Source organism: Argiope bruennichi, chromosome X1 (genome assembly GCF_947563725.1).
Source record: "Argiope bruennichi chromosome X1, qqArgBrue1.1, whole genome shotgun sequence".
NCBI lineage: Eukaryota > Metazoa > Arthropoda > Arachnida > Araneae > Araneidae > Argiope > Argiope bruennichi.
The window spans coordinates 53,585,484-53,611,970 of NC_079162.1; the positions used below are offsets into that span (position 1 = coordinate 53,585,484).

The window sequence follows — 26,487 nt, forward strand, 5'->3', positions numbered from 1 at the left end:
AAAGTACTTAATAATATATTATTTTTCATGTGTAACAAACACATTTTAGTCATTCTTTTTATGTGTTTTTAAGTTGAAATAAACTTGTGGCACATGATAAAAATGAAAGAAAAAATTTATTGTCTTTAAGAAAAACAGAAATGAAATGCAATATTAACAATATTCAAAGCCTAATAACATTTTTATTAATTTTGCAAAGAATATATATATATATATATATATATATATATATATATATAATATATATATATATATATATATATATATATATAATTTGAAAAAAAATTATTGCATCACATATGGGACTTAACTTAGCTATTTCCATATGACTAAAAAATGATTAAATCAGATTTATTGTTGTAATTGGATTTATATTTTTATTATGATTTTCATTCAAACAAGCTATAAAAATTTACATAAAGCACAAAATTTCTATGTACAGATCTCTCTCTGTATATATATATATATATATATTATAGCATATAATATGTGCTCACTGTATGTTCTGAAATCAAGAATATGACCTGAAATTGTTAGATTTTGAAATCTGGAGCCAATTTTTTGTGGTCGTATGTACCGCTGATATGTACCATAAATCATAAGTCCAGTAGATATATAATTATAAAATCTGTCTTGAAAATTTTGCTTCTCTCAAATAGTTTTGTAATCTAGATCTCTCAATGAACCTAACTTTTCTTTTAGATAAATGATTTATCATAATCAAAAATTATTACATGTTTGTCAACCGTATTTTCCAATTGATTAAATTGGCTTTAAAATGTAGGGAACTGTTATCTAAATTGTTCATTCTATTGTATTGGTAAAAATAATTATCTTTTATAAAGGAGTGCTGATTAGACTCCTTTTACTCTTTATATGTCACCAAAAATTCCATTTTAGAAATCACTATTTTAAACATGAACTTTGAATTTTGTCATTGTCTTTTGATAAGCTGTAGAATAGTATTTGTTTGATTACTATTTCTGCAACAAAGAAAGTGATGTACTGGTAGTTCACAATAGCTATATAAATAATAATGTAATTCAATTCAGTTAACAATATTTTACAATTATATTGTTTTATAATGCTTTGAAATATTTTACAATCTAGACATAAATTAACCAAGATGGCAAAAATATATTTAAAATTTTTTTTCCTAAAGTGCTTATATATATTGTATTTTAAAAACTAGCCAATGTTCGTCAATTATGCTATGAATTGTGTTTAAATAAATATTAAAAATTATGATCAATTCTGTGAATTAAAATATTTAATATGAAAATGAATATTATTTTAATGGCAATTACTATATAATAATTGTAGATTCTGTGTGACAAAGATATCTATAATGATTCTACAGAAATTTTAATAGGTTCCTTTTCTTGTATGATATATATTATATTATGGGAAATGTAATCATCGAAAATCAAAGTCCTGGTCCATTGCAATGAGTGTATTGTGAACAGTGTTCAAAAGGTTCAATAACAAGCAACATCTTATTCAAAACAGAGGTAGAATTCATTGTAGCTGAATGCAAACAAAGCATACTCAATATATATAATAACAGTATTTAGTATAGCAGCAGCAAATCAGTAATAAACAGAACGAATCATTGAAAAAGAACTTAATCAACTCAACTGGCTATTTACTTGATTCAGTGCTCAAATCAATACATACTTCAGCTCTGTCTCCCAACTTTTTAGTTTCTGTGACAGGTTAAGACCACTATTACTCACCAGATTCTTGTAGATTCTAGATTCTTCGATTTTGTCGCTACGACCAGGAGGGAGGGGGGTCATTGACTTCATTTCATTCATTGTCCATCAGAACCATCCATAAAACTATTTTTATTATTACAAATTTAAAACAATATGATAAAACATGGTGATGATTGCTTAGAAAAAAACATTATCAAGTATTTTTCCACTAACTCTGCCTTCAATTTATAAGCTTCCCTGTTTTCATAACATCAGTTAATTCTATAATTTATTTTACATATATAAACATAATCCATAATTGAAAAACTGATCCATGAGAAACAATTTCTTCATAAATATTTGTTGTTTGATAATTTTTTCTTTGAAATATTTAAAGTTTAAAGGTTTTACTAAGTTTTCTCCTTTCTATCTGCAGAGCACCTGAATTACCACCTCTATGCGAGGCTTATGAATAATATGAAAACTTCTCATCCAATGTTAATTTCCACTTTAGAGAAAATTGAAAATGAGGTAATTATAAATAAAAATTTTTTTCATGTTTATGATCTTTTCAGTTCCTTTACCTTTAATGTTATCCACAAGATTAATTTATGTGTTGAATGTTTACTAAATTTTCAATATATACTTGTAAAAGGAATAAAATTCCCCAAATAAACATTATAAAAAAAGTTTTGCAGAAATTTTGCTGATCCTACATTCCTATGTTATTATGTGTCTACTTTTACACAGTTTTTAAAAATATGCCTGAAATCCATTACAGTCTCTTTTCTTTAATGTTTTATTTGTAGCCACAATAGCCAGTAAAAAATAAATAAATAAAAACATCATGTGAAAATATTGGGTATTCATGATCCTAGTAAAGTTAGATAGACAGGGACATTTTAATCCAAATTACTTATTCATAGTTATATTATTTTAAGACTAATTCAAAATTAAAGGTACTCTCATGATAATAATAAAAAAATATTCTAACATCATATCTTGTTGTTTTTGTCCAAGTGATGGTATTGCTTTTCTTGGGGGATTTTGTTTTTCATTTATCTCTGCCGACTGATTTCTTAACTATGGATCATAGAGAAAGCCCATATCTGATTGCTAATCATAAATTTCTTATGACTATCTTATGAATGATATTGCTAGTCACTGAAGCTCCAACTTCTCTTTCTCCATGAAGCAGTGCTTTTAAAATCTCAAGTCAAGAAATATTATGCATGTGTTAAAAATTAAGAGGAATGGTGCAAGCACTTTTATTCGATAAAAGAAATTCAGATAGAATTTTATCAATTATTAAAGACTGGGTTTTAATTACCATTAGGGCAAACAAACAAGTGTGGTAAGTGTGGAAAATATATATATTGATTTTTAATTATGTGGTTGAGGTTTTATTTTCTTAAAACTAAAGTTTCTAATAATATATATATTTATATGTTTAATTTCTAAACTATAAAATTCAATTTTTTCTATTTAAATAGAAAATATAGCCAGTGGAAGCATTGATGACTGCTTAGATATATCTATATTACATGTGCAATACTTTTAATAAAATTCTATTAGCAAAGAAGTGTGAGAGGGAAAAGACTTGCCCATTTAGCTGTACTCTCAGTTGAAAATAATTAAGCACAAAAATTTAACTTTAAAGAAATAATGAGTTTAGAATTTAGAAAATAGTGAATTTTGTAATGCAAGTATAAGAAAAGAAAGTTTAGTGAGTCTAAGCCCCGCCTTTTAACTGTTGTTTTGACTTCAAGGGGTGAGTATTCCAGTTATTATATACATAGTCATTATAATATGATTCAACTATGTAATATATATATATATATATATATAATACTGTATAATACAGTGAAATCATATTCTCAGTATAGCATTTTAAAATTCTTATATTTTACACTGTTTCAGTATAGGAGAAAATATTATATAATATTACTTTTGTGAATTTTTTTTTTATTTATACATTATATGCTATTGTGATATGTATTAGATGATCAACTTAATTTTTTTTTTCCATATTTAACCAAATATATATATTTGTGAATCTGGATTATCATCTGGCTCTATACATTGTGATTTTTCGACCATTTAAAATTTGATTAGTAATTTAAATAATCAGTTAAATACAGGCATTTTCGAAGCAGATCCTGAGTAAAAATGTTCAGAAATTATAAAAAAATTGACGAAGAAATTAAATATAAAAACAATCAGTGATACATTTTTACCTAATAAAATAATTAGGATCTTTTTTTTTTCTACCATTCGTTCAAAATTGAATAGAATAAGAATTCCTGTCTGTTCTGTTCAGGGTGATATCATAAATATTCTAAATAAACTTAAAATAAATTGTTTGCAATTCACTTTTTTATTGAAACGAACTAGATTACATATATTTATGTGAGTATGACATTGTGTATGACATTGATTTTTCTTATTAAACCATAATGATTAAGGGACTGCATAATTGTTTTTATATGTTTTCTTTCCTATTTTAGCTTATTCTGCTCATCAAAAAGGCTACTCCCAATACACTTGGTGTACTGAGAAGAATAGAATTGAAAATGTGTGATATATTTTTTATGTGTATTAGAAAACACATTGATGCCAATTCCATTGATAAAAAAATACAAGATATTTTTACTGAATCACATAATTCTTTAGAAACTGAAAATGATCCTGAATTGAAAATGGCATTATGCAATTTACTGAATCCAAGGTATTGTTTCATTTCATACATTTTTTTTTTCATTCCAAATGCATTTTACATTGTGTTTTGATATGAAATGAAAATTAAACGTTTACACTTATTTGTTTCCAAAGTAAGGAGGATATTACATTAATTTTTGCTTTTTGGATATGTTACGGCCAAAGCCCGAAATCGGCCAGTTCGCGTTTTGACCAACGTTGCTGTAAACTTACCGGCCAATGTTCGATCTTTTCTTGATTTCGGGCTTTGGTCGGCCAATTCGCGAAGTGGCTTGGGACGATCGGTGAAAGTAAGAAGAAAGGAATCAAGAGCACACTATTAAAAATTATTATCACCAAGAGCACACTATTATTTTACACACTATTAAAAATGAAGTATTTAAAAATGAGTACTTCTGTGTATTGCTTTTTTTTTAAGTACAATTGTTTCAGAAACAAGTTCAAATATAAGTGACACCTCTGAGTTAAAAAATAAGCTTGTAATATATAAAAATATGATCTCGTGTTATTCTGTTCTCATATTAAAACTATAATAGAAATTATTCAGTGAACATATATGCTGTAACAACGTGATAGCGAGAAGATTAGATTTGCGCCCTTCAAAATGAACGAATTATATCTTGAGCAAAGGAGTTTCGTACCGTGTATGAATACAAAGGTAAATTGAGTATTCAATTTTCAACTACCTTTAAGGGTGATCCTTAGTCTTTTTCTGCTCCATGGACCTAATGTTAAACATTCCAGGTCACATTGTCTCCCGAAATATCGCTTCAAAAAATATGAAATTTTTTGCAAAGGCAAATAGAAAATCTAAGGGCTAATTAAAACAAATATGAGGAAAAAATAGTTTTGTTGTTAATACCATTTAAAGACATTTCTTTGTTGGCGCCATCTGTCGAATTTCACCTATAACATGCCCTTATTTATGTTTTATACATAAATGTCATTATATTTATTTACTAGTCGCCTTTGGCGACAAGCCGGTTCGCAGTATTAATGATCGCTAAAATTTAGTAGATTTTTCTGCAAGACTTTTGAGCTTCATATTTTGGTCGTTATATGATTCAGTCATACTTTTATGTAGGCCTTAAACAGTTCTTTTCATTGTACTACTTCTCTAATGTTCTGTCAGCATCCATAAAATTTCTACTTTAAATTAAAGTGGAAATGTTAAACTGCAATCAATATAAATCTTTTTATACTGAAGCTAACCATGCCTTTTTTTTTTAAATATGAAAATTGAAATCAGAATCGTTCGACGGTGAATTTATATGTGCACTGCAGAATAATTTATATAATATCTTAAAGAATTATTCAACAAAAATTTCTCTGATTCATCGTAAAATTAATTTTTTTTCTTTCAAAAGATTTAAATGATGCAAAAAAAAATATTTTATTTTATTTCAGTCAATAAATAAACTTATGAAAAAATTACGAATTTTAAATTTTACACAGTCCTTTGGTCCCAAGGAATCCTATTCTGCGAAATACTCTTGACACTTCAATTTTTAAATAAATAAATAAATGTCGCTATCTTCTGCGATAAATTTGACCGATTTATGAAGTTTTTATATATCAGTTTTAGAACAATCAATATTTTTATAATCACAGGCCAATCATTGTCGCGAAACCTTGGCAGAAGATAAGCGTATCTTCATTGAGACAGTCGGTGAAGTAGTCTAAAATCGCCAGTTTTTATAGGAGAATGATATTAAAATTTCATAAATCAGTCAGTTTTAGTGATTGATTTAGTTGATTGGACTTTACTTTACTTTTTATTTAAAATATTGGTGTCAAGAATATTTGTTAAATATTATTCAAAAAGCAGGGGACCTATATAAAAATTTAAAATTCCTAATTCATCGGAGCATTTATTGACTAAAGTTACATTAAATATAATTTAGTTCCTTTAGATCACTTTGTTAGAAAATGTATGCCCCAAATTAGCTTATGGTCGCTGATTAGAATGATAATACCTATGTATATTAAACCATGTTTGCCTTAAATTAAATTGTTTTATTGAATTAATAATATAGGTATTGTCAAAGCTCATAGAAAACTTTTTCACTTTTCAGTAAATATCTAATTTCATTTTTTTTTTAAATTTTATACAGACACCTGCCGAAAATTACTATTTTATTTATTAAATTTGCAATAATAGTTGATTTATTTTTTAATTTAAACTTCCATCAATGTGATGGCCACACGTTGATAAAACTTAATTTTTTTTGTAATTTAACGTGCTCGTGCAGATTAAATTTTATTTTTATTTTGAACGAAATATATTATTGAAAAATATGGTTAAAATATTTCTTTAAAAAATCGTTAAAAATCTAAACATAATTTATAAATTAAAACATTACCATCATTAAAAAGATAATTTTTTGAGCTTTAATTTGATGCGAAAACCGATTTTGTGCTGTAATATTTTCTGAAGTTATAGCGACAAAACGCCGAAATTACGCTTAATTTTAAATTAATTAAAATTATAATTAAAATCTTAAAAAATCGCTCCAAGGTGCCCATTTTCGACCTCCAAGGTAAATTTGCTATATTTGCAAACTTGTAAAGTATATTGCACGGTAGATGTGCTAAATTTGATAACTGTGTGCTAAAAGGTTTGGACTGTAGAGCACCAACACACACACACACACTGAGCGTTATTTATAAGTATAGATTATCACTTCGACCCTTGGCCAAGGATTCCTAGCCACTTCGCGAAATGGCCAGCCAAAGTAAAATATACAATATTAATTGCAAGTCCTTCGGACTTTGGCCAAAATGCGAATTGGAAGGCCAATTCGCGAACTGGCCGAACTTCGGACTTTGGACGTAACAGATATACCTCTTTCCATCTAGCAGCCTTAAATAAATGTTATTAAGCAAAGCACGTTCTTTTCAAAAATATTCGGTTGAATTATATGGTAGAAGTAAATTGAGATCAAATATTTTCTGTTTATAAATTTTCCTGATATTATATCATGCTATTAAAAAACTAAATCTATGAAGAAAAAAAATTTTGCAGATGAAAATTATATACATATTTAAAAAATATGTTTATTCATTAAATTTTTTTTTCTTTCTTTCAGAGCATAAACTTATTAGATCACTAAAAACATTCTTGATAGGATTGGTCGTGGCATTGATAAAGAATAAATTTTCTTGTACATTGCCTAATCTTCTGTTTTCAGTTTTTGTTACGAAGTATATACAGGGAACCCATATATAACATGGTTTACTTGGACATGGTTTTGCTTCAACTTAATTCAAAAATTAGTAGAAACTCATTTTAAAATTTTTGAAATATTGTGAAAACGCGCATGGGAAAATATAAAGGAAATTTGTAAAATCAAAAGATTTTTTAAGTGTATCAGAATAACTGATATATTTAAATATAACTCTAAAAAGCATAAGTAAAGACCAGGTCTTAGCTAAATGGCTGGAATTTTATTTACCGAATGAAAAGTCTTCCATGGAAATATTCTTTGGACAAAGTGAAAAATTCACGAATGTTTACTTTAATACGGTTGGAGGTCTCTCAGATAAAATTAAAAATTTGTAAAGAAAGTATACAGAATACAAACCTAAAATGTTGTAAGGAGAGTTTAGAGAAGGAAAACATCTTGTCCAAAATAAAATAACTTCATTTAATGTCGATTATTGGTGATTAGGTGAAAGCATGTTTTCATAATTTTTTAGCGGAAATCATCCATTGGAGTTACAATAGAAGAATTCAGACATAAATGTTTATTCTTCTTATACTTGAATTATCATTTAATTTTTTATAGAAAAATAATTTAAATTTTATAATTTAAAACTTAGGTGTATAAATAATTTAAATTACTATTATCATCTTAAAAAAAAAACTAAAAGTTTTAAATTTTTGGATTTTAATAATGACAAATTATTTCTTCTGACTTAAAGAAACTGTATTTATATCAAAAAATAAAGAGAGGCCTGGTTATTTTTTTAAAAAAATTATAACAAAAGTTCCCAATATTAATATTTGAAAAGAAATAATAGATAGCAGATATTAAGTCAATGAGTGCATAGGCAAATGTTTCAAAATTTTCAAAAAGGTAATATGGTATGCTGCATAGATTTCTGATGAAAGACGATTTTTTTAACATTAATGGAATTTGTTTTTTATTGGATTTTTAAAAAATATTGCTCTTGTAAACAATCATGATTTATCATTAGTGCAAGACGTAAAATTGTATTTTGTTCCCTATGTTTTTACTATAATTACCAATCTTGTATTAAATTAAAAATTAATATGTAGAATAAAGTTTTGTAAGTATTGAATTACTTTTTTTGTGATGCGAATAATTATAATCATTTAATTTATACTTATAATTTTACTTTATGTAAAAATTAAATCCTTATTCAAGTATTAGGTGAATAAACATTTTGCATAAAAAAAGAATGGCATAATAATTCGAATTATATCCATTTTGTTAATTTAATTTAAATAATTCTGACATTTTTTAAATGCATTTATATTTATAGTTTTTAATTATAATTCAAAGATTGCGAGAATAAACATTTTTGCATTAAAAAAAAAGAGAAAACGCATTAAATTTTTGTAAATTTTTAATTTAATTTATATAACTTCCTAAAACATTATTTAAAGAAAGACAACAAGATTTGACCCCTCACTTCCCACTTATAAAGTTGACAACTATACCATTGAACTTTTGAATGCGGAGACAAGTTACCAGTACATACTGTTTATCCAAAATTAGGTGGTTCATATTTTAATGAATGAATATTTTAAATATGTACTACCCTTATACTAAATTTCACCCCGATATTTTTAATTCTCCAACCTGTGGCCTCCTTCTCTCGAGTTATAAAGGTTTTTCTATAGAGCGTAGTGCTACATAGATTTTTCTGGAAGAATGTTCAGATCTGGGCCCTAATAGAGATAGGTCCATAATTCTTGCAATTTTTAGAACTTTTATTTTCCTCACCAATGTCGAATGTCTTTCTTATGTATCTCTATAATCTATCCTTATATCTACCCCTATAATCTTTCATTGCACTGGGAAACAGTATTACAGATCGTAATTGCATTAATTTGTCTTATTGATTGTGAAAATTTTATTTGTAAGATATACTACTTATAAAAATATAGAATGTTTTTAAAGGTTTTTGGTTTTATTCCTTTTAATTTCTATAAAAGTGCATTATTTAGGAATTTAACTTTCGTAATATGATGAAACTAAATGTATATGCAATTTAATTATACTATTTAATATTGGCATTTCAAAAACGACTTTTTTTATTATAGTGAATGGAAATTGGAAAATATCATGTACAATCTTTCGGAATGCATTAAATTATGTACAGTTAAAAAGAAAAGGATCAATAGGTATGCTTTTTAAATTTTATTTCAGTATTTTGTAGCAGACACTGCATGGTTTTGAAATTGAATGCATTTGCTATGAAATTGAATATATTTATCCTTTTCTCTTTGTCAGATCATTTGTACTTGATCCAGTTTCATATCTTTCATCCTTTCTCCCTGATCAATATCAAATCTTTGTAAATTCATTTGTAAAGGTTAGTATTTTTTTTTTTTTTTTAGATTTCAAGTCAGATTTTTTTAATGGATCTTGAAAACCATTAACCTTTTTTATGAAACATTTAAAATATATTTAATTTTTAGTTTGATATAAAAAATAGTTTCTTTTTAAATATGAAATGTAGAACATTCTTGGAAATTGGTTACACAACATAGATGGTCATTTTTTTATATAAAACATTTGACAGTGCATGAGAGAAAAAAAAGTGTACTGAGTAAATTTCTTCAGATAGATTTGATAGGGATCTCGGTTATTTATCCATATATATGATTGAAGTCTATTGTAGTGTGCCTTTTTATATTGCTAATGATGCCAAGTCACCAATAAAAAAAAATCAGGAAAACAGTGAATAGAAATTGAGAATTAATCTTTTGTGATTACAAAAGAAAGTCCCTGATGCTTGGAAAGAATCATTGATTATAAAAATTCTTTGAAAAAAACATCCAACTAAATGCAGCAATTAGAAAGGAATAAGCTTCTGTCTATTAGATCAAAAATCTTTATCGGAATTATTGTTAACAAAGTGCAAAATTTTATAGATAAAATAGTAGGTTAAGAGCAAGCAGGATATGTAATAGAAAAAAGTACACTAAACCACATTCTTACTTTAAGGAACATTTGTATCTGAATTTTATAGAATTTAAGAAAGCATTTGGCAGCATTGACATAGATTGCCTTCTTGGGCTTCTGTGGACTTCCTGAAAAATTAATAAATACTATTTGAAATCTATATTGTGGCAATAGAGCACAAGTTATTGTTAATGGTGCACCATCAAAGACATTTGATATCAAAACTGGAGTATAGTAAGGAGGCATCCAGCCTTTTGCTTTTCATAATTGTAATAGACTGGATAATGAGACAAACATTAAAGCATCCAAAAGCAGAAATATGCAGGGATTCTAAGTATGTACAGTTTTACTGACGATATTGTTTTATTGTCTTCAAATTTTGTCCACATGAAAAATAAGATAGACTGAAAAATATTGCCAAACAGTTGTGTTTGAAGATAGGTGAAGGCAAAACAAATGTGATGAAAATAAATAGTAAAATTAATGCTTCGTTTTTAATAAATCAAAATAAAATCGAAGTAACTGATTGTTTTTCATACTTAGAAGTTACTACAGATAAAATGGGAAACACAGATGAAGAGATAAAAGTTAGAAAGGTCCAGTATTATTCAGAACAGTGCATCAATTTTGAAAAGTTCTAAATATAAGCATTAAATTCAAATTACATGTGTTTAATGCAACAGTATTAGCAGTCCTTCTTTGTAGTAGTGAAATTTGGAAATTTATTAAATTTCAGGAACTGAAAATAAAAATCTTCTAAATTACTTGCCTCTGAAAGAAAAATGAAAATAATTTTTATTTTCCAATTTTTTATTGTTAACTGTATTATTATTATTTCTATTTAAGTGCCAGGTTAACTGTAACTGTGACGCCGAACGATTTCACTTTCTTCTGCTTCGCTTGTATTTTATTCTGATTCTTTGGCATTATGCTTATACTCTCATGTTCTTTGAAGTTGATTAAAATAAATATTTTTGTAATTAAAACGTTGGAAACGCAATTTTCTTAAACAAGTTAATTCTTCATTGTAAACTGCATTTTAAGGGGCTTTAATGTGGAGATATGCATTTAATATTTAATATGGAGATCAGAAATATCAATCTCCATAACCCGTTAATTAGTATACCACACATAGAAGCCGAATAAGCTGTTTAACGTATTTTGAGATGTGTACTCAAGAATTAAACGGAAGCAAGAGTTAAACTCTAACAATTATGGTTACCACGATAAAGTTACAACTGGCTGCACCTACTTTTTTATTATTGGAATGTGAATTCCGTAGTGAAAAATCATAAACAACGTGGAAGTGGGGGGGGGGGGATCGTCGATGCTAAACCGACAAAGAAGAAAAGAGAAACCAACTGTCGCTCACCAGAAACTGATTTTCTTTTTAAATGATGTCATATTTCACTCGGTGTCTTAGGCTCTTCCCTTCTGAATCTCCCTTGAAATGAGAAGAAGAAAGTAAGTTATGCAACTTTACTGATTCAGTTTAGACACTGTCATGACTGATGTCATCGCATTAAATGAAAGAAAAGGTAGTATAAAATTCATGTCTTGTGGAAAATTGTAAAATTTATTACCTGAGTACCTAAGTATGTTACAATATTCGGCTCAAAACACAAAAGCATTGCTTGTGCACCGCAGAAAATTGACTATATGGAGGCTCTGTATTGTGAAAGCTGAACAGAGCTTGATATGCAAATTTGAAACTGGCTGCATATACAATAAGTCTCGGCTTGGATGATCTTCCATTCCTATCGACGCTGTTACCAATGAAGAGATAATAAGCGCAGTTCATCTTGCAAGAACACACTGTGTTTCACTTGTTCTGTATTTACTAAATTCTACGATCCGCAGTTACTGCGTTCTGTTCCCCGCGTGTTTCCGTATCGGTTCCAGCATGTCCGGATGTTGCAAGGAGGTGATAATTAGTTACGGCAAGAATTCGCCAGTTTATTCCTCATCTGATATCACATTGATAGAAGCTGGCCTTTCCAATATTGTAAATGGAGGAAGCATTGCTCTTCCGTTGCAAGTGAAAAAAATGTCACAGTATAACAAGCTTCTTCATATTCGCCCCTCCCCTTTTTTTTTTCTTTTTCTTTTTTTGAGGCGGCTATTCCGAATGTCTACGACAATATGCGATAGTGAGCATTCGCTATCTAAGAATGTTGACTAATTGCTGAGTTGCAAAAATGAAATGCTCTATCTGAAGTTGTATGGATACAAGGTGGCGCCATTCCATATGTGGGATCTTTTGATAAACGTTGCTTAATGCAACGATTTGGTGGTAGAGTTATCTCCAGCCATTTGACATTTCCGGACTGCCAACACTCTTCCAAACCTTATTCCTGTGGATTTTTGGCTATAGGGAGATACCTGAAATCTGAAATGTAGGCATTTAACTGCATCTGATTTGAAAGACGCTGTTAATATATTCAGCTTATCATGGTACATGTGCTGTCCACCATATAACGAATGGGAAAAGGAAGACCAAAGGCTATATGGCAATGGAGTAAAGAAATTATTTCAGGTGCCCAAGCTAGGGCTGTGTTCAACAGAAGCAGCATTAAACGACTTATATGATGTGCACCTGTTATGATATCCTGCACCAGCTTGGTGTAATGAGAAATGGTGATGATAAAAAATAGAGATTACTATTGAAACTACCACTGCTTGATTATTTAGTTGCAATATTAGTGCCAAATTAAAGGGGCGCATTAAAATATATTTCAACCAAACCTGTTAATCTATACTTATAATAAAGCTGAATGTGTATGTGTGTGTGTGTGTGTTGGCACTCTACAGGCCAGACCGTTCAATCTACAGCTACCAAATTTGGCATGTGTATACCTTGGTGGCCGGAAACGTGCAGCTCATAGCAATTTTTTTTGAATTTTTAATTAAAAAGTTAATTAAAAATGAAGCGAAATTTCAGCGTTTTTCCACTTTAACTTCGGAAAATATTACAGCACAAAATTAATTTTTGCATTAAGTTAAAGCTAGAAAAATTATCTTTTTAATTATACTAATGCTTTAACCTAAAAATCAAGTGTTGATTTTTAACGAATTTTTTAAAAAAATATTTCAACCATATTTTTCTGCAATATATTTATCGCAAAATAAAAATAAAATTTAATCCGCACGAGCACATCAATTGGAAAAAATTTGCTTTTATCAAAGTGTTGCCATCACATTAACAGAAGCTCAAATTAAAAAAATAAATCAGCTATCATTGCAAATTAAATATATAAAAGTGTAATTTTCAGCACATGTCTGTATGAAGTAATTAAAAAAATGATATTTTCTAAAAAGTAAATGGAGGAAAAATTTTCTATGATCTTTTACAATATCTATATTATAAAAATTTTCTATGATCTTTTACAATATCTATATTATTAATTCCATAAAACAGTTTAATTTAAGGCAAACATGGCTTAATATACATATGATAATCACTCTAATCAGCACCCATCAGCCAATTTGGGACATACATCTGCTAACAAAAGGGTCTAAATGAACTAAATTATTATATTTTATGCAACTTGAGTCAGTAAATGCTCCGATGAATTGCGAATTTTGAATTTTTACATAGGTCATCTGCTCTTTGAATCATGTTTAACAAAATATTCTTGAGACATCAATATTTTAAGTAAAAATTATGAAACTGCAATAAATTAAATCAATCACTAAAACGGACTAATTTATGAAACTTAAATATCACTCTTCTATAAAAATCTGGCGATTTTAAACCACTGCATCGACTGTCTGAAAGAATATTCGTCAATCTTCTGCCAGGGTTTCTCGACAGTGATTGGCCTATGATTATGAAAATATTGATTGTTCTAAAACTGATATATAAAAACTTCATAAATAAGTCAGATTTGATCGCAGAAGATAGAAACGTTTCTTTATTTATATAAAAGCTGTAATATGAAGAGTATATAGCAGAATAAGATTACCTAGGACAAAACGACTATGTAAAATTTAAAATTCGTAATTTTTTCATAAGTACATTTATTGACTGAAATAAAATATTTTTATTTGCATCATTTAAATATTTTGAAAGTAAAGCTAAAAACTGAATTTTACGATGAATCAGAGAAATTTTTTGTTGAATAAATCTTTAAGGTATGATATAAATTATGAAAATTATTCTGAAGTGCACAGAAAACTTCAATGCAGAACGACTCTGCTTTCAATTTTCATATTTTTTTTTAAAAAGACATTTGGTTTCAGTAAAAAATGTTTTTATATTAATTACAGTTTAATATTTCGACTCTGATTTATAGTTGAAATTTTATGGGCGCTGAGAGAAAATTAAAGAGAGAGAGAGATAAGTAGTACAATGAACAGAACTGATTAAGGCCTACATAATAGTATAACCGAATTATATATCAAGATCGGAAGCTTAAAAATATTTTGCAGAAAAAGCTATTAAGAGACCAAGTTACATAGAATATTTAATTTAAAACTTTAGGTATCATTAATACTATTCTGTAGCAAAAGAAAGAAAAGCGAACAGGCTGGTCACCAAAGGCGGCTAGTTATAATAGAAAATGATTTCCATTTTCTGTATGAATTGATAGTTTCTTCATGCCACACAGTTAAGATCAAAATACAGATTGACTTTTCTCAATAAATTTGATACCAGCAGAAATGAAATTATATCAGAAAAAATAGAAAAATGTTAGTCTAAATTAACTGCAAAATGAAAGTAATAAACAGTGAAATATTACAATAGACCTAAATTTCATATTACTAAAGCTGATTGAAATTAATATTAAAACTTCTGTGCTCTCTCTCTCTCTCTCTCTCTCTCTCTCTCTCTTTTCTTTGTAATGCTTTTTATAAATTAGTTTTACTTTATTTTTTATTTTTCAAAATTTTGCTCTGGAAACATAATGGGGGGGGGGGAGTAAATGCTGGTGTTTTTTCATTTATTCGTCTTTTAGAATGGCTAAATTTCCCTTTAATTTATTTTTACAAGTTAATAATTGCTGATATGATTTTATATTTAATTTCAGAACAAGCCCTCCATCTGTACTTCACGAATATTACCAAAAATAGATCTCATTGAAAGACATGGTGAATCTGCATGTCGAATACATGTAAAAAGAACAAATGGAAAGGTAAGTTTTTGTAATTTAACCAATGGTAGACTTTGATGGGATACCGCAGAAACAAAATTGTGTTTGAGGCCCTTGCCCAATGTCTTAAATTCACTGTGTATTTAACAAGGCCCAAATGGATGATGCATGGCTTTCTAGGCAGGGGCAATTCATTTTTTATTCATAATTTCAACTATAGTACATAAAAAATAATTTTTTTGTCTTCTTTTTTAGTTTATATGCTGAATCTTCTATCATTCGTATTTTATACAGCAATAAATCAATTAATACCCTATCATTTTGTCAAAACTAAGTAAAACATAAAATTTCAATTAAAACAAGTTACTGTTAAATCAATTTAATAAGAAGGTAATGAACATGTTGTGCCTTAGTTTGTGATAGTAAAAAAATATTGCTAAAAATTATATTTAGAATTTTTAGAATGTCGAAATTAAAGAAAAATATTTACTTTCAACTTATTACTTTTCAAGTAAATTTACGTCTTTAAAAAAAGGCTGAAATTTCATATAGTGTGAAAGTTGTTTTTCCACAACAGTCTTGACAAACAAAAAAAAAAAAAAAACTTTCACATTCTTAATTGATTAAAAATTTAAATAACTTGTTCCAAAGTAGAATCATCATCCTACAAAGTACCTTTATACCAGATTTAGTTGTTTTAACTTGTTATAGAATGTCAACAAATAAAGGAAGAAATAGAAGTTATAGAATGTCAACAAATAAAATATTGTTATAGAATGTCAACAAATAATCATTTATTTCTTTTTATTGTGTTTAGAGATAGGTAAAATAGGTAAGGTTTTTTAGGATAGGTTTTATATAGGTAAAAAATATGTAAATTTCAATGCAATGTGATGCCGTTAAGAAATTCGTTTGTTCTGTGTAATTGTTCATTTTTATATGATTATATGTGAAAAGAAAACACTCCTGATTTATTTATTAAATCTTTGTCAATATAAATATTAAAACCTTTATAGTGAACATCACTTAATGCATATGTGGTTAATGTTATCATTTGCTTTATGTTTTCAAAAACTTCCGAAGTCAAACCGATGTTTTCAAATATAAACAAAAATATTCATTTAATGTGATCACTGCATTGTTTTAAGTTATCAGTTTTGAAGTAAAAACTGGTTAATCCTTCATTTGCAAGCAATGTTAATAATAGATTTTTCTGTAATTTCTTGATCCACTTGTTAGGGTTTATCCGAGTGTCTCCCCCACCTCCCGTTATTATCACCTCACAGCATGCCAAGAATTTCAAAGTGGTGAATCTTTCGTTAATTTTTCTTTGATATTCAATATGTGATACATCCAGTGAAGAAGAATGAGTTTTATATTCTTTTGTTTGAGTTAGAGTTATTTAGTTTAAAAGAATAGCAATAATGACAGGTCTGACTTGAAATCTATTGAATAACCATATATTTAAATCTACTATTATTAAAATTACTGTTGCTTGCCTATAATTGAATTACGAAAGCAAAATGGATTTTTTTAAACGGTATGATTTGAGTATTAAAGACAAAATTGAATTTCTCAACAAAATGGAAGTTTGCTTAAAATAAATCTATGCATTGCTATGCCGCTGCTTTGAAAAAGTGTGAAGATTTTTTGTGGGAAGCAAAAGGAAATCAAAATACTCATTGTAAGTGAAAAATGTGGTAAAGAAAATAAATTGAAAAATCTGTAAAACTTTAATTTACGAATGTAAAAGAAAGTGACTTTCTAATAAATGGCCTCTTAATTCACTATAAAGTTGAAGATTTGACTGAAAAATGAATCAAAAAGAATTTGTTGGAACATGTGATAGGTTTCACCACTGGAGAAAAAGAGAAAATGTCATTTTCAGAGTTATGAAAAATAAAAGTAATCTAATGTTGCTGTGGTGAATGAATGGGTTGATAAAAAGTGGCCGAAACTCATTGCATCATATGACTTAAAAGATTCGTATGATGCAAAGGAAAGTGAACTGTATTATGGAACCATACCTATTAGCACTATATATTTCCAAGATGTTGTTGGCCATTTTGTGCTAAAAGGAATACCACACTTATCTTTTCAAAGGTGAAAGTAAATCAAAGGAGCATGCAGCTATTGTGTTGTATTAGCATGATTTATGAGATATGGCAACTTTTTGTTGTCGATAAAAGCAACAAGTTTTGTTGCTTCAAAACAAAAAAATGTTTCCAGTTGACTACTTTGCGGGCAACTCAACTTATATGATATCCGCTATATTCAACAAATGGCTGCTATGTGAGAGACAACCAACTAACTCACAAGATTTTGCATTCAGTAGGTAATTGCATAGCCCACACTTTGAATGTGTCATTAAAACACATCAATATTGTATACATGCCAGCCAATACGACACCCTTAATACAACTTTGTGACTAAAGAATAATTCATGCTTTAAAAAAAAAGAGCGAATGACTTAATTAAAAGAACAACCTTTTTGGAAGTGGTGCATCTTTTAACAAGCTCCTGGAATCGATTAACAGCAGGCACAAACAGAAATTGCTTCACTATGGAAGCTTCTGTAAAGCATTAGATTTTTGAAAAATCCAACTGGCATTGAACCTCCTGAGATAGGCTGATTAAAGAATATGAACCCTCCATGTCTATTGACAAAAAAATTCCGATAACTGCCATATTTGCCAGAATTGGAATTTCCCAAACTGTTAGCGAGTTTAGATCAATTAATAAACAGTAATGATAATCCAATAAGGGCGAATATGCTGAAGAAAATCATCCAACAATGCTAAAATGTGACGAACATTTGATATTTTGAGACGCAGCTGCAACGTTGTACAGCTGCTGTATTGCTCCTTGTACAAATGCTCCTTGATGTGATAAACTTTTCCTTGATAAATTTATAGTTAATTTTACTCTATTAGATTATTGTTACCAATCGATCAATTCTATCAATTTTTTTAAGTCTTGAAGTGATCGCATTAACTGATAACTATTGCATCAATAGTTTTCTAAATTTCATAGATCTCCTCGTATTTTCTTACATTCTACAAAATTCAATTCCTCATTCTCTTTGAGATTGTTTCCCTTGTAAGATCTGAAAAAGTTCCGATATTATCATTATTTTGAAATTATAATAAAAATTATCTTGACACTATTCTTGCCTTATTGTTTGAATCAAACTGCTAATTCTATTTTATTGAAGTGGTCGTATATCTTAACCAAGATAAAATATTTCTAGTAAATGATTATCATTTTTTTAACCCATGTTCCTCTCCCATTATCTTTATTGTGAATTGGACTGATATACACATAATTTGAATTTATATTTTTTAGGTTTATCCATATGTCATTCTACCTGTCTTCTCTATGGAGACATTCACGAAAGAAAATAGTGTTTTCCAGTTGTTTTCATTTATCAATAACTTTCTACAGAAGGATCCAAAAACCTTTGAGAGATCATTAAAGTTTAGTGTACCTACAATGATACCAATACTTTCACAAATTAAAATTGTGGAAGATGATGATACATCAATCTCATTGTTTAACATTTTTGAAAAGGTATGTGATCTAAATTCTTATATATGTACTTAAAAGTAAAAATAAGTTTAATATATTTATAGAGAAACATGCATGCATAAAACTACTTTAACTTTCTTAACCATTTAATATATATATTCTTGAACACAATGATCTATAGAAAGTGGTGCCAGATTATTAAATAGGCAAAATAGGGTAATTGTATAGAGGTCTCACAGTTTTGGCAGTCCCGAGTCCTCAAGATTGCTGCAGTATTTAGAAAGTTGATTGATTTTGTGCTTTCATTTCATTTTTATTTTTAAATTTTTGTGTTTTTATTTAAGCCGTGAAACTTATTCAAATTAAAGTCAAGTATTGTTTGAATTAATTTTGAACATCATTTTTGTAACATTCTTAATTAGTTACCATTTATGAGTTTTGTGTTATTTTATAATTCTAAAATAAATATAGTTCTTTATGATTTTTTAAAAAATGTCTGAGCCTTTATTAAATGTTATTTAGATTGTGTTAAAGAATATTTTGCCATCTTTTTTTCATTCTTCCTTTGAAAAAATATTTAATTTTAGGTATATATTATTAAAAGGCATAATACTAAAACCAATTCATTAGAAAGTGATCTGCAATTAATCGTTTTATTATTTCAGTTGGTCAAAATTTTCTTCTCAAAACTACTTATATAAAGATTAAATTAAAATCGATAAAAAAAATCTTTGGTTTTAAAAATTTGGAGAAAATAAGAGAGCCTCGTATTGCCTGAGTACTACTAAAAGGCTTAATCCTGCCTTGACAGCAAATGTATCAAACTCAAATGCTAAAACAAGCCAAATAAACACGATCTAAGTTTATATGTTCAAAAGTACGGAGGGAAAAAAATCGGTGGGAATGGTCTCCACAAAACTTTCTAGCATATTCTATAATAAAGGTAATATCCCCCATTCCTTGCAAAAAACTATAGATCTTGGATAAGGCAGAGAACGTCTTGCATAGCATTGGCGTACAGTAGTTACGAAATATTAGCCTTTGGCTTTAATTTGTTTTTAGTGAATCTATCGTTAGTGAGTTTTTTGGCAATTAATCCCTAGCATGCGATTAATAGTATCCAAAAGCCAAATTTTTGTTTTAGAAGCATTTTTTTCTCTTCGATTGAAACCAAAATTTAACTCAGAACTATAATATTTAGTCATAAAAACACACACCTAATTTGATATGCTTAAATCAATACGTTTTTGAGTCATTCCATTTACATGCTTCTAAAAGTTGAGATTGATAGACAGTCAACCCTTGTTGTATTTGGCTTAAAATTTGATTGTTATCTACACAGTAGATGTTAAATCTATGCACAGAATTTTATCTGACTAGCTCTCTTTTGTAGTTATTATCGAGTTAGCTTATATTTGAAGAGCTGGACAAATGGACTTCCTCTGAATGGATTTTGTTCAAAATTTGATAGAAATCTTCAAATTTGGTGTAAAGCATCATATAGAAAAATTCATCCTTCTAGTTCAACTTTTTTATTATTATTAATTATCTTTTCAGAGACAAACAGTTGAACATTTTCCAAAATTGTGTGTTTTTCGAATTCAGGGAGATTTAAAACTGGAGATTCGTCAATATCTGGAATTGGGATTTTTTGACGATTGCAATATTTTTTCTTTATTTCTTATATGAGGAAATAAAAAAAGATTTAATCAATTTATTCAAAAACACAACATAAAGAAGTACCAAACATATTAATATTCTCTTCTTGGTGGCATCTGTTCTTGGATTCATCTTCCTTATTTCAAGGTATGTCTTGTCCTTAGGGATTATTTTAAAACTGGTGCAAGATGAATGTCAGTAGTTATGAAGCGAATAGGAGACTTATTTCTTTCATAAATTAAAATAATTTATCGAACTGATACTTCTTCCAAAGCATGGGTGTCAAGCCAGGCTGAAAATCAATTAAAAAAGCATCCTAACTCCACTCAAATTGATTTTTAAAATGAACAAATATTGGAACTAGTTAGTTATATCTAAGAAGGAAATTAAAGAAGAAAAAAAGAAGGCTTTTCATCTGAGGCTTGACAGATTTTATTTTATTATCGATTTCTAAAATTACACATTTATTTGTGGTGGAGATTAGTGTAACATGAATAGTAAGCGGTCGCTGATGACTGCTGCAATTCTTTATTAATGACAAGCTACCTTTAGCAATCAACTGGTTTGCCATGAATGTTAGTTATGTTTAATTTCAAATATAATATGTCACAAAATATTTTTTAGCATCAAGGTCTCAGCTTCGGAACCGGAGGGTTTCAGGTGCGAGACCCTATTCCACCGAAGAACAGTCGTGTAAGCGGGTCTGCTGCACGTTAAACGTCCGGGCCAAACGCCCTCAAGCTGGTGTGGTGTGGTATGGAGAGGGGGGGTGCCATCTGCCAGCTCAGGTGTCGTCCTCGTCATCTGACCGCGGTTCAAAATTATAGGTCCGTCCAAAAATAGCCCTAGTGTTTCTTTAAAATGGGACATTTCCTTAAAACTAAACTAAACTAAGCTTTGTTGCTTCAATAATATCTTATCTCTTCTGTGTACTGTGCAGGTGGACATTAATAATGAAATCAAATCCTTAATTATCCTGATGCCATTAAAGCGCCATTTTCTGTGTGATCCATTTTTCAACTGCATGTTATTTCTTCCGATAATACAATTTCAGTTTCTGATTCTCCTGTTAACTGTGCAGATAATAAACAAAAACTTTTCTTCCTTGGTTTTCATCATTGAATGAAAAACATGTAATAATATGTCATGAAACAATGAAAACGATTTGAATTTCATTACAACAATGAAATACATTGTTAAAAATAATGCAAAAAATATTTTTAAAAAAATGTGTAAACACAAATAAAATTCCATTGCAATTAAATTGGTATCACTATAAAGTTTTTTTTTTTTTAATTTTAATGTGGTGTAAAAATTATTTTAATTCTGAATTTTGCAGGTGAGGGTAGAAAAACATCAAAACTTTGCTTAATTCTTAATTACATAAATTTCAAAAAATTTCCTCAGAAATGCACTTTTCCTTTCTCCAGTGTACGTGTGTGCCAAATTTGGTGACTCTTAGTCAAACGGTCTATCAAGAAAGGTGCCAACACATGCACACACATTCTCCTTTATTATTAATAGAAATTATGTAGAAATTTTATTATTACTATGTTTTAAGAGTTATTAAAAAATTTTGTTAATTATTGGTATATTTGCTGAACTGTAAGGATATTAACTGTGGGTACTAATTTTGAGACCCTTGATGTACAGAAAATAAAAGCTTTCTTCCAAACAAACCGTCATAATGACTAATTTGTGTTCCTAGTTTATGTTAATTGCTCAATTAATCATTGGTTTAATCAGTTACTTTTTTCTATAAATTGCTGCATTATATTACTTGAAATTTAATATTTTTTATTTAAAATGTTTTACTTTAAATTTTTATATTTTATAACAATAACAAGGATAGAAAGTTAATGGTAATCATTATTTTTCAATATTTGTTAAGTTTTAAAATCAGAAAAATTCATATACTGCATAAATTTTTCTGTGTAGCAGTACATCAATTGCATTATTTCACATTATTAAAATATTTAATTTTATGTTAAAGAAAAATATACACATTAAGTCTCCTGAACCCCAAGCCTTCAAGGAGTTTTTAGGCAATCTTTTGGGGGCAAGGGTCTTTCCTATCTCTATCTTTTTAAAACAGCCATTTCTTTCATTGAGCTTAATTATTTGTGTCAGCAATTTTATGCAACATATTCTGATTTCTAACAAAACATTTAATTATGAGGCCGTTTTGTGAGATTTGGTTTCAGTATTTCTGATACATATATTTTTATAAATTTCAGATTTTAAACAAACAAACAAACAAAAAAACCCACCTTTGAATACATTGTATATTCTGTTTAATTATACAAGTGGACATTTAAAAAAATATATAGCAATATATTTTTTTAAGCTTTTTAATAACTTAACATAAAACTTGTAAAAGGTAATTAATTAGGATTATCAGAATAATGTTTTGTTATTTAATTGAACACTGGGTTTGAATTTGAATTTGAATTCTGTTTCAGTGCATGGTCCTTGTAAATGAAATGATAATATGAAACATTGGAATCTGGAAGTATTCATGAAAGAATATATTAAAAATTTGGAGTCCCTTAATGTTGTGGAGACACTAGGCATTTGCCTATTTGATAATATGCCTTTAAGTCTCCTGATCAAATTTCCTCTTAACACACAGAATTCTAACTTCCTGCCTGTAGATAATGGTATAAATTAAATTTCTCTCTCTTTTTTGCAATTATTTCATTGCTAATATTGTACGTCTGATTTGTTCTTGTTCAGCATTTTCTGTATGGTTATGCTTTTTTTAATTGCAATTTTTATTTTTTTAAATTTAATTTTAATTTAATTTTTTAATTAATTTTTTATCCTGTTTCCACAGAACTATGTATGGTTATGGTGTGTGTAATTCATGATATTAAAGGAAGATTTCACATATTTTCTAATTGTTCACTGTGCAAAGAGCTCTTTTAAAACTTACATTATACCATGATACTCAGTTTTTAGCATTTAAAAAAAGCCAAATTTCTTCTTAAGCAAATGAATTTCATTGTGAATGCTATTTGTGGCTGTGCAGGTGTTGAAAAAATAAGCATTTTCAAAGAATAACATTTGTGATTTGAAAACGCTGTTAGAAATTTTCTAACCTGCAAGTTATTTACTGGTATACTATTGTTTTAATGAAACCTCTTAGATATAAATCTAGGAAACAAAGTAGTTGTGCCTCCTTTCAGGTGAATATCTAGCATGTAATTGCTATGAAGGGAATTATGAGCCATCTGCATATACAATCTTGGAAAAAAAATGAGATCCTATATTATATATTATTATTGTCAGTTACCTTTAGCTTTTTACATTCTGTATTTTATATGTATCGTTTCTTTTTAAATTTGAAATATTTTTCTTCTCATTTTAGCACTATGCGCAGCATGTGAAAGAAATAGACAACATGACACCTTTGCTGGCTCTTTATTATGAACTCTATAAAAAAACATTATATTTTGTAGATAATGGTATCATCCTAAGGTGTGTTGAACAATTGTTTTGCCATATCCAAAATAGTATTGTTCCAGAAACAATATTAAAACAAAAATTTAAAGAAAGAACACCATTGGAGTACACTGAATTTAGAAAAAAATTTTCCCGAGAAATATCTCTGCATTATTTTGCTCAACATTTATTCGGTTTGAGTCAACGAATCCCTGAAAAATTTTATGTTCATCAAGATGTTGGAAAGATTACCAATTTTGCGTATATTATTAATTATTTCAATGGTAAGTAAATTTCATAACTAAACTTTTATTCATTTTGAAACTTCGTGTGCTCCATTATTTAATTTCAATTATTAAAACTTAGTCAGGAATTTTCTATTATTTTGAACACTCGAAAGTATAAGATGAAGCAAAATTTCAATCATTTATAATTTGTTATACTTTTGTTTATATTTTTCATTGATTATGCTGGCAAAACTTATACTAAAAAAATAATATTTTGATTTCATACAATAGCATACAACAAGAAAGGCATTAATGTTTTATTTCGAAAAAATTGATTGAATTTTAAGTTATATAAATATTTCTAAAACACTAATTTGGAATTTAAATGTCTGAAGAAAATTTCTTATTGGATTTTTTAAAAAAGGAATAATTTAAGATGATGACAAAGTTTTTATTTTAATGGCTTAGTAATAAAATTTGGATGTTGTGAATCCATTAGGTTGCAAATTACTACAATTTTTTTAATTGTTGAAAATTGAACATTTTCAAGTTTATGCATGTGTGAAATTTTTTTGGCTCTATGTTCTCATTTTTGTCAAGAATATAAAGTCTAGTGACAATGTTCATAAAATATATAAATGAAATTCTGTAATTTCTATTATTTAAACAGCTAATTATAACTCAAGAATTGTATGAATAAACATAATTATTTCTCTTTCAAAAATAAGTTTAACTTATGTATTAGGAGAAAATACATTTATTTTTCCATAGAAGAATGAGTATCATATTAATTGAAACTATCTTTTAATTGTTAATTTAATTTAAGTAATTCTGAATATTTAAAAAGATTCCTTCAGATTTTAAATTATTTTTTTCCAGAAAATTGAATTGTAATCTAAGAATTAGTAGAATAAGTATTTATTTTTGCATAGAAAATGTAAAGCATATAAATTAAAATTGTTTATAAATTGTTAAATTAATATGAAATAATTTAGAAAAAAAATATATCACCGAACACTGGCAGAAACGTAGATCCAAACTCGGGTCTCATAAGTACTGTACCAGCGCCTTACACTGTTCGGGTGCTCGGGAGTGGCAACACATTATTAATATATATAATCTATGCTGAAAGTTTGAGATCCATTTTCTTGAAATTGTCAATTGCACTTTAAAATTTTATTAAATGAATATCCTAAAGGCATACTACCATTATACTAAATTTCATCCTGAATTCAATTTTCTAATCCGGCCCTCTCCTTGTAAATTAATATTTTTAAACTTCTTTCAATACTTAGACAAAAACAATGAAATACTGTATATTCAAGGAATCATAGATAATGACTTTATTGATATCACATAATTCACTATTTATTCTCAAATGAATAATATTAAGGTAACTAATATTATAAAAAAGATACTTACTAGTTTATTTCAAAGTTTAAAATATATTACTGAAAGGCTTTAAATTTTGAAGCAAATGATTAGATTATATCAACTGGTAAAAACTAAAATTTTGTCTGTATTTTAAATTTATTTGAAGAAATTAACTATCATTTTTAGTTATTCTTTTAATAAATAAAGAGAATAACATTTTATGCTATAAATTAAAAATATATCATTTGGTTTTTCGATTATATTGAGAAAAAATATCGTCTGTTTTTCTTAATATTGGAATTAAGATTCATTTTTCACACTTTTAGAGCTTAATTTGTAATTATTAATTGGAATAAAAGGGAATATATGGTCAATTTTTTAACATACTTGTGCTAAAGCTATAACAGTCGTCTTTTTTAATACAGTTTACTTAGAGGAATGCACCAGATATTATATTAGAGAACTGCTTGATTAACAAAACATTCTGGATCAACAGGGTTAATTTTTTTAAACAATGCATTTAAATCTCAAAATCTATTATTATTGTACAAAATAAATGTTACAAAATACAATTCACAATCGGAATAGC

At 27.8% G+C, this 26,487-nt stretch overlaps 1 protein-coding gene across 1 annotated transcript in view; it reads left to right on the forward strand.

Annotated features, from left to right (window-relative positions):
- Positions 1 to 26,487, forward strand: part of LOC129958804 (uncharacterized) — a 269,909-nt gene that overhangs the window by 239,165 nt on the left and 4,257 nt on the right. Inside the window, exons 62-68 of the mRNA XM_056071493.1 lie at positions 2,134 to 2,228; positions 4,205 to 4,425; positions 9,709 to 9,789; positions 9,899 to 9,980; positions 15,604 to 15,708; positions 19,012 to 19,236; positions 24,224 to 24,581. Of these exons, the coding sequence (XP_055927468.1) occupies positions 2,134 to 2,228; positions 4,205 to 4,425; positions 9,709 to 9,789; positions 9,899 to 9,980; positions 15,604 to 15,708; positions 19,012 to 19,236; positions 24,224 to 24,581 (1,167 nt within the window). The remainder of the gene's footprint in view (positions 1 to 2,133; positions 2,229 to 4,204; positions 4,426 to 9,708; positions 9,790 to 9,898; positions 9,981 to 15,603; positions 15,709 to 19,011; positions 19,237 to 24,223; positions 24,582 to 26,487) is intronic.